Source organism: Eufriesea mexicana, unplaced genomic scaffold (assembly GCF_001483705.2).
Source record: "Eufriesea mexicana isolate 0111107269 unplaced genomic scaffold, ASM148370v2 scaffold611, whole genome shotgun sequence".
Lineage (NCBI taxonomy): Eukaryota > Metazoa > Arthropoda > Insecta > Hymenoptera > Apidae > Eufriesea > Eufriesea mexicana.
The window spans coordinates 290,399-300,986 of NW_016908771.1; the positions used below are offsets into that span (position 1 = coordinate 290,399).

Here is a 10,588-nt window from a genome sequence, read left to right on the forward strand (position 1 = left end):
TTTATTCTTTCTACAGAATTCTAAGTAACTACAGAATAATCACAATTTATTATATCCAAATTCATTTAGGTACAGAATTTTTTAGTAGATCACAATTTAATCTATATAACTATATGATTAGATTAATTCATTAACTTTTAAGTGGTCAAATTAAGTTAAATAGAATCAATGCAAATCTTGTAGCCATTTTAAAATAAGTTCATCATACAGTGTTACTTTTTATTTATACATTTTAATCATTAGCTATAGTATTCTTGCAATGATTTTCCTCTTTTTGTATTTTGTTTATACTTTGGTAATACTTTACTGTATAATGATGTGCATTGTCATCAACACAAGATTTGCATTAGATTTTATGTACATATACATACAGAAAATATTCAAATTGGGAGTACAACTACTGTCAGTATGCTATCATTATAGAATGATCACAATTTACTAGTACGATGTTACATTTACGACGATCATTCCTATTGTTTTTTTTAATACCTAATAGCGTCTTTCTTTTAAAATGTAAAATTTATACAACGATTTCATAATAATTCGTAGATTTTGGATAGCTAATAAAATTTATCGGTATTTGAGTTTAGCAATGATGCGACATTAGACAGTAAGCAAATCACATAACGGGGAGTAAAAAGTAACTAAAATAATAATTGTACGATAAGGATGATAACATTAAACAATAATTGTTCTCACCAAAAAGAAGATCGATGTTTAGATGTAATTAATAAGCATCTAAGATAATATTTTCACAATTTTTTTTACATAATATGATGTGATCAATCATTGGTATTTATAATTATGTATAAATATTGTTATACCATTTACACAAACTGAGGTATATGGTAACCTTTCGGGGGTTCTGTTCGTACTGCATTTACAGCGTATATAAATCAAACAAAAATAAATAGTTCGCATAATCGGTACATACATCATTCAATTTCTATTCTATCGATTAATTTTGATAATTTTCAAGATCGTCAAAAGATTGTGTTATATATTATTACGATGATTTTCTTCTATTAAAACTGGAAACACTGGTTATCCTTGCTGCTGCAGCAAGAAAATTTATCTAAATTCAAGTCACGCGGTTTAAAATAACATTTTGTCTTTTCTTTGCTTTCACCAATCATCGTTAAGTCGTAGACCATAAATGCGTTCGCTGCTGCAGCAAGGGACGCGTCAATCTTTTGAAGACGAGGGTGGGGATTCCCGACTATTGTCGCTCGTAAAACTAGATAAGCCAAGACCGCTAGTTTCATGACTCGAAGAACTAGTTGGCGAATTACTCGAACTCCTGGCGCCACTGAGCGGCGCTACAGTCGTATTCTCTACCGGTATTAGACCTTCTTTCATTCTCTTCTTCTGCTTCATTCTTCTGTTCTGGAACCAAATCTTCACTTGCGTTTCATTCAATTGCAACGCTGACGCGATTTCAATGCGTCTTGCTCTGGTCAGGTACTTGTTGAAGTGAAATTCTTTCTCGAGTTCCGTGAGTTGCTTGTTCGTGAAGTTAGTCCGGCCGGTATTGTTGAAGCTACCTGCAATACCGGCCATGGGTCCGCCGGTAAGGCAGCTTACAGGACCGTTCGCCGCTGTCACGTAGGGGGATGCATTTCCACCCCCAACTGTGTTTCCGCCATATTCACCCACGCTTGGGTTTGTCTTTGCTGCTGTAACAAATTTGAGTTTATATTTAGCAAATCTTCGTCTAAAATGTACATATACTTCCATATTTTAAATTGTTCATTTTATTTTCAATTTTTACGTACATCTTATATTCAATATTTATAAAATAACTTATTTTTAAAGCAAATTAATTCTCTTTCCTTTGCAATCTGATTACACTACGAAGAAATGATTTAAACAAATTTATCCAGTAAATAAACAAATGTAAAATAAATCATTTCGTTGGTACTAATTCAATTTACAAAATTTTAATATTCAAGTTTCATTATCGATACTTATGTAAGCCATTCGCAAGCCAAAACGATTAATTCCAAATTTGAAATTGTAATTAGCTTCTTATTTAAATAAATTTCTACTTCTCATCTTCTGGAATTAATTCACTTGGCAAACGAGTGTCTCACGTAGTCTCACATAGTCTCACATAGACCTGGAGAACATCCGTATTTGATCTAACTTCCTTTCTATCTTAATTACAGATGTCAACGCGTACGTGTCAAATGGGTCCACGAAAGAGATCGCAGGTAACATACACCGAATTAAACTCAGCTCTGGTCCACCGACGGACAGCCAGTTGTTGTCCAACACAGCTGGTCAGTGTTCCAAGAAGCGGACCTGTCCACCCTCTGCCAAAGACCGATAGGGTTAAGCCCTAAATCTGGATCAAATTGCATCAGCTGTTGCCGAGTGTCAGGGGTAAGTCGTTACGTCATTTTATTTAGCCCGTATTTATCAACCGACCACGATGGTCACTCTGGAAACATTCTCCAGCTAGATCGTGTTAGCCGTTCCCCTCTGTCCGGTTGCTAGGATCGTTCGAACATTTTCGTTTCAGTTATAAAGTTCTTTTCGACATCGGTTGTGTCGAGTTGTTCGACAAAATGTAAATCGCCGTAGACAGCAACTGAGTTTCGTAATTACGATCCCGAGATATATTTACGTTGACCAGTGCCTGTAGTTGTCAGCTGTCGTGTCAGACTGACAGGCGAACGGAACAAGCGTGCCACTATCACGGGACCACGTTTTTGCGTAATTTCCTCCGAAATAGAAAATCGCGGGAATACCCTTAACTAACGTAATCATCGATCGAATCGCGATTAGTTTAATATCGTTAATAGCTTTGACACTCGATACGACGCTTTAGGCGGGAATACCCTTAACTAACGTAATTTCGATCATCGATCGAATCGCGATTAGTTTAATATCGTTAATAGCTTTGACACTCGATACGACGCTTTAAACATCGTTTACACGCGTGTTCATTAGAAATTGAGGCCCTTGTTGGAAAAAAGGGGAAAAGGGGCATATAAATATCTTAAAACTCGTGAAAAGGATATATCTTCATGATTGACAACTGGACTGATAAAATAGGTTCGAAAAATATGTTACTGGTCCTTACTAGTTAGAAAAAGAAATTGGTTTTAATTGCATTATTTTCTATTAATTCTTATACTAGAATAACGAGTCTAACTTGTGATGAATTTTTCATATTAGGTCTTATAAAGATGAATTATATAAAATTTGTACGAGTCCCAACAATTTTTATAATCTTATCGCGAATGAAATAGGTATATAATGGATAATTACAATTAAATAATTTTACAATAGGTAGCCTAATAAAATTTAGTTAATACCGAGCACTTTTCAAAAATCGTTTACACGTGTCTTCGTTAGAACAAAATTGGAGCCATATAAATATTTTAAAACCCATAAAAGAGGCATGTCATCTCTAAATCGTTTGAAAAATTACTTTCCATTCTCAAAAAGAAAGAAAGAAAAAAGGAAATTGATTTCAGATGTATTAATTTTTATCAAATTACCCATAAAGGAGGCATGTCATCTGTAAATCGTTTGAAAAATCACTTCCATTCTCAAAAAGAAAGAAAAAAGGGAAATTGATTTCAGTTGTATTAATTTTGATTAAATAACAGGTGTTCTAATGAAAAATTGGAAATGGTAACGCTTCGTTTTGGTGTTAGGTTAGGTTCCTAATTTAGTTTATTTAGTATTTAGTATTTAGTATTTAGTATAGTATTTAGTATTTAGTTTAGTGTTTACTATTTAGTTTAGTGTTTACTATTTAGTTTAGTATTTAGCATTTAGTATTTAATTTAGTATTTAGTATTTAGTTTAGTATTTAGTATTTTATTTAGTATTTAGTATTTAGTTTAGTATTTAGTATTTAATTTAGTATTTAGTATTTAGTTTAGTATTTAGTATTTAGTATTTAGTTTAGTATTTAGTATTTAATTTAGTATTTAATTTAGTATTTAGTATTTAGTTTAGTTTTCCTTCCACCAAATACCTCTATTTTATAGTACATAGCAATGCACGTAAGCGAAGTCTAGAGAGCAGTGCGTTCCACTAAAGAAAAAGGTGGCGTCGCTTACGCATTACGGAAATTAGGTTGTTATTTAGTCTGCCGGTATGTGGCAGTCAATTTGCTTAATGGCACAGGGTGGACGAAACTGTCAAGCCACCGCCTTAGAGCCACATCTTCTTTTTCACCCTGTTTGCCTGTATCGCTTCGTTCCCATTATCATCCCTTTATATATCTTCCTCGACATCGTGACTATTTAATCTCAGCATCGAGATCTAACTATAGAGCTTGGAAGATCTAGAATTAAAATCACGTCCATCCCGAGCAGCGAACGAAAGCGATCTTACACGGTGGATTTTTCGAATAATCCGGAAACATCAGTCACTTAAACGGCGTGTCCGGAACTTGGCCGGCGGCCATTAAGCTCACGCATCTTCAGCCCGAATAATCGAGTTGGACAAGTTCTATTAGTCCACGGGCCGGTGTGGTACAATGAAATGTTTTCCGTTTTCGCGACTCATTCATCAATTTAGCACCTTAACGGGAGGACAGAGCGTGCGCTGCCGCTGATTTTCCGTACGCCAGACCAACCGACGTCTCTATACATCAGCGATCATTAGCGTCGCGTCGGAGTTTCCTTTGGACCTTGCAAGTTACGATTTTTAGACAACTCGGAATTTCAGCGAGAAATCTGATTACGAATTTCTAGGCTCCTGCGTTTTCTCTGGCTATCGATGTGACGGAGGAATATGAAGTGATGGGATTTAAAGGATCGAAGGCGTGTTTCAGACGAGGGTGAAATTGTAAAATTAACGATAATTATATTCTGTAGGGCGTGACACACGAAGTCTTACAATTATAGTGTATTCCACAGAATTACTGCAGTTATAAATATTCCTTTTTTCGATTGAAGAGGGTTAATTATGCGGTGTACATTAAATTCTTGCAAGGGTAGGTGCTCGTTCAAATACAAAAAATTCGTGTGTCTATTTTTACTAGTAAAATGGTATATTAATTTTTCGTTTAATCACTTACAATATTTTTATTCCTTTTTTCGATTGAACGATTGAAGAGCGTTAATTATTTGGTGTTAATTATTAAATTTTTAGGGTAGGTACTCTTTCAAATCCAAAAAATTCGTGTTTCTATTTTTATTAGTAAAATGGTATATTAATTTTTCCTTTCTTAAGTACAATAGCTCTCATTAAACTAGGTAACATGCACTTAAAATATTTTTATTCCTTTTTTCGATTGAACGATTGAAGAGGGTTAATTATTTGGTATACATTAAATTCTTGTAAGATTAGGTACTTCTTGATATCCAAAAAATTCGTGTCTCTAGTTTTACTAATAAAATGGTATATTAATTTTTCGTCTCTTACATAGCTCGTGGTAAACTAAGTAACATTCACTTAAAATATTTTTATTCCTTTTTTCGATTGAACGATTGAAGGGGGTTAATTATTTGGTATAATTAAATTCTTGGAAGGGTCGGTGCTCTTTGAAATAGAAAACAATTCGTGTTTCTATTTTTACTAGTAAAATGATATATTAATTTTTCGTCTCTTACATAGCTCTTTGTGAACTAAGTAATATTCACTTAAAATATTTTTATTCCTTTTTTCGACTGAACAATTAAAGAGAGTTAATTATTTAATATACATTAAATTCTTGCAAGGGTAGGTGCTCTTTCAAATCCAAAAAATTCGTGTCTTTCTTTTTACTAGTAAAATGGTATAACTAATTTTTCGTCTCTTACATAGCTCACGCTAAACTAAGTAATGTTCACGTAAAATATTTTTTCAAGGTGTAGGAACACGAATATATTTAAATAATATAAGAAAGAAATTATTTCTTCACTTTTCATACTGAATTATCATTAACCCCGTGTTCTCCGATTTAATTATAAGAAATTATGAATCGAGGAAGCATTTAATTTTAATTAACCTATCCATGTCGTCCAGGATAAAATTACGAAAACTCAGACTGTGTACAAATCTCATGCATATTAATATATAACGAGTTTAGCTGTAGAGTACAGTGGGATTAACAATATTATCAACATCATTCGATACAAATTTATTCTATTCAATAATTATCCATGTCAAGAGTAGTTCCCTGTCTTTCACATCAGATTGTGATCTTTCACATCAAAAATAATCGAATTACCCTCGTAGCTATGCAATAACTAGATAACACCATTTCTAATATTCTGCCTATATTATACACACCAAAATTGTTGCTAAAAATTACTATATCAAGTATACTACTATACTATATCATACTATACTATACTATATTGCTCCACGTGGAATGAAATCCAGACGAAATAAACCAGAAGCCCGTGCACGCAGGTTCGTGGGCAGAGAAAATGGCAGATCTCGCGGTAAGGGGAGCATTAATTTGCAAACTAGGAGCAAGAAGTGCGGTAATCCGTGTTACTGTCCAGTCAGAGAATAATCTATAAAACTGTTTGCAAGCGATACATGGTGTACCGTTCGGTTCCGCGATGGCGGCTACGTCTGACTTGATTTCGCGAAAAGACAAATCCCGCAGGCCGATGGAAACGCTCGCTCGAGCGGAATGAGCGAATCACTTTCGATTAAGCGTTACCACGATATCCCGGTAATTACAACTTCCTCCGCGACGGACGTTAATAGCGCCGATTAAAATTATTAGCGGCGTTTAGCGATGCAAATCTTACGCGGCCGCGTTGCCTCTTCTGGTAACGCCAATAATAATTCTCCGCTGTTCCACGGGCCGATACCATCGGCTTTTCATGGAGGAATGCTTTTGTTAACCTCCTCACGGCAGAAATAATTATGGCGGATGGAAGATCGCTGGCGTAGATTCGCGTTCAGGGAGAAAAATTCACTGAGTCGCGTGTGCGATTCTTTTCGAGGAAATTCTTGCGATTAATTATTATCGATGATATCGGACTGGTCTGGGAGTAATTTGAGGATCGTCGTGGGTATTGGGTTGGACTTGGATGTATTTAGATGACACTGATATCGGGTTCAACCTTGGAGGTTGAAATTTATGATAGGAAGCATGGAAGCAATTTTATTTTCGTATTTTTGTGATTTAGTGTTATTGGAATGTAGTAAATTATTTATTAGTTGATAATATGAGGCTATTATCGGCGATATCAGTGTAGTTTGGTTGATATAGGATTCATTGGTGCATTTTTGAGTATCACTGATATCAAGTTCAACCCTCGAGATTTAAATTTATGGCAGGAAACATGATAGCAGTTTCATTCTCGAATTCCTGTAATTTGAAGTTGCTAGAATATAGTGAATTACTTGTTAATTGATAACATGAAACTATTATCGGTGATATCAGTGTAGTTTGGTTGATACAGGATTCATTGGTGCATTTTTAGGTATCACTGATATCGTGTTAAACCCCTGAAATTAAAATTTATGGTAAGAAGCATGAAAGCAATTTTATTCTCCTATTTCTGTGATTTGATGTTATTAGAATGTAGTAAATTATTTACTAGTTGATAATATGAGATTATTATCGATGATATAACTATAGTTTGGCTAATATAGGATTAATACCAAATTCCATTTAATTTTGGTGCATTTTTAGATGATTTTGGTATCAAGTTCAACCCTCGAGGCTGAAATTTATGGTAGGAAGCATGAAAGCAATTTTATTTTCGTATTTTTGTGATTTAATGTTATTGGAATGTAGTAAATTATTTATTAGTTGATAATATGAAATTATTATCGATGATATCAGTGTAGTTTGGTTAATACAGGATTCATTGGTGCATTTTTAGGTATCAGTGATATCGTGTTCAACCCCTGAGATTAAAATTTATGGTAAGAAGTATGAAAGTAATTTTATTCTCCTATTTCTGTGATTTGATGTTATTAGAATGTAGTAAATTATTTATTAGTTGATAATATGAAATTATTATCGATGATATAACTATAGTTTGGCTAATATAGGATTAATACCAAATTCTATTTAATTTTGGTGCATTTTTAGATGATTTTGGTATCAAGTTCAACCCTCGAGGTTGAAATTTATGGTAGGAAGCATGAAAGCAATTTTATTCTCTTATTTTCTGTAATTCGACGTTATTAGAATATAGTGAATTATTTGTTAGTTGATAATATGAAACTATTATCAGTGATATCAGTATAGTTTGGTTAATACAGGATTAACATCAAATTCCATTAAATTTTGGTGCATTTTTAGATAATCTTGATATCAAGTTCAACCCTTGAGATTGAAATTTATGTTAGGAAGCACGAAAGCAATTTTATCCTTCTACTTCTGTGACTTGATATTATTAGAATGTGCTAAATTATTTATTACTTGACAATATAAAACTATTATCAGTGAAATCAGTGTAGTTTGGTTAATATAGGATTAATATCGAGTTCCATTAAACTTTGGTGCATTTTTAAGTGATACTGATATCGAGTTCAACTCTTGAATTTAAAATTTATGGTAAGATGCATGATAGCAATTTTATTCTCCTATTTCTGTGATTTGATGTTATTAGAATGTAGTAAATTATTTATTAGTTGATAATATGAGACTATTATCGATAATTTCAGTACAATTTTCTTAATATACGTTTAATATCAAATTCCATTAAATTTTGGTGCATTTTTAGATAATCCTGACATCAAGCTCAACCCTCGAGATTGAAATTTATGGCAGGAAGCACGAAAGCAATTTTATCCTCCTATTTCTGCGATTTGATATCATTAGAATCTAGTGAATTATTTGTTAGTTGATAAAGTGAGAATATTATCAAGTATTATCGAAAATTAACAGGTATAAAATATTTTGAAGATTATTACAACGATTTTATTGAACTTCTTGAATTTTTAAATAACATAGAAATCGAATTCAAACCTGATCCAAATTTATTTCATTATTATCCTCGTATGCTTCAACGTTAGTATATAATTTGAGAAAAACATCTGTCAACATCCAGAATAAATATTATCAACGACATCAGTACAGTCTAATCGATATAGAGAAATATACTTCTAAGATCGTTGCAGTCGTTCGATTAGACTTTTATGAATTTTTTGACGACATCGAGATCGAGATCAAGATCAAGATCAAGCTTCCAAGTTGCAACTTATCATGTATAAAATCCCTGTTACTTTCATATTCTCGTATGATTATGATCTCGAGACTATTCCAGAAAAATAAACACGAGCAGACGAAATCTCATAGACATAATTCAGGATACAGAGAAGGATGCATGCAAGATCTTCGCCTCGATGATTACACTTTGATTAAATTTTAAACGACGTCCAGATCGAGTTAACCCTTCGAGATTGCAATTATGTGGAAATGATATATGATATATGAAAGGATTTTGATCGTTACACTCGCGTACTTCGACGTTATTAGGGTACTAGTGGATTATTTAAGGAAAATAATTGTCAGTGGATAAAATAAATTCGTATAACTGAAATTTATGGACCTCTCGGGGTAATAATTAATCGAGGCCACGTCTCTTGGTAACCGAGCGAAATTAATTCCTAACCAACGGGATACCCATGTCAAGAGGTATTACGACTGCAAACGGATAAAATGATATTGCAAAAAAGGATAGTACGCGATCGCAAATTATTCTTGATGGTACGAAGAGAGCGTTTCGAATAAGAGCAGGGTGAAATGCAAGAGGGTTAAAGAATAGACAGATTGGCACGGATTAAGGACCGTAATTGGCCAAGGATATGGAGAACGTTGGTGACGTCGATTATCTTTCGAGGGATTTCTCTTCTCCACTATGCAAATCACGTGTAACACACGCTTCGATGAGCTTCCTGAAAATTTCCTTAGACTTTCAATTCGCGTTTATGGAGTTGGAAACTCCTCGAGATCATTTGCTTTATTAGAAATCTTCCTTTTTCTTCATTTTCTCTGTATGGAAAATACCGTTCGAATTGATGAATATCATTTGGTAGGAAAATTTTGTTTCTTTTTTAGTGGAATTTCTTTTAAATCGTGTATTCTTTATGAAACTTCTTTTCATTCCTGTCTATTTGATTAGAATATTTCTTAGATTGAATATATTATATTTCATTTGGAAACTCTTCCTTTTTGTTTGGTTCTAGAGTAACTTTATTTTATTAACAAAATTTTTTCTCATTTCTTTACATTATTTTTCTTTCCTGTAAAATACCTAATTAAATTCAATATATTTCAGTAGCAAAATTTCTTCACATTTCTTTTCTTTTTTGATAGTGTATCCTTTTAAATAGAATACATTTCAATTAAAAATTCGAATTAAATATAATTAATCAGCAAAATTTCTTTCAATCCTTTTCTTTTCTTACAGAGTACCCATTTGAATTAAATAGCTACATTTCAGTATCAAAATTTTTACCCATTTCTCGCTCGCTCTCCCCAAAACACCCTCTAAATTAAATATACTTAATCAGTAAAATTTTTCCCCCTGATAAAATACTTTTTCAATCAAATATATTTACACTGTACAACATTTCTCCAAACTTTCTCTTTTTTTACAGAAAATCCATTGAAATCAAACTGCTTCATTTCAATATTAAAATTTCTTCCTATTTCTTCCTC

General features: G+C 33.0%; 1 protein-coding gene across 1 annotated transcript in view; it reads right to left on the reverse strand.

The window, feature by feature from the left end:
• Positions 1 to 1,179: 1,179 nt before the first annotated feature.
• The window catches only part of LOC108546167 (homeobox protein Hox-B1a), a 40,932-nt gene continuing 31,523 nt past the window's right edge, over positions 1,180 to 10,588 (reverse strand). The window contains exon 2 of the mRNA XM_017898111.1: positions 1,180 to 1,676. Within this exon, the coding sequence (XP_017753600.1) occupies positions 1,186 to 1,676 (491 nt within the window). The 3' untranslated portion in view covers positions 1,180 to 1,185. The remainder of the gene's footprint in view (positions 1,677 to 10,588) is intronic.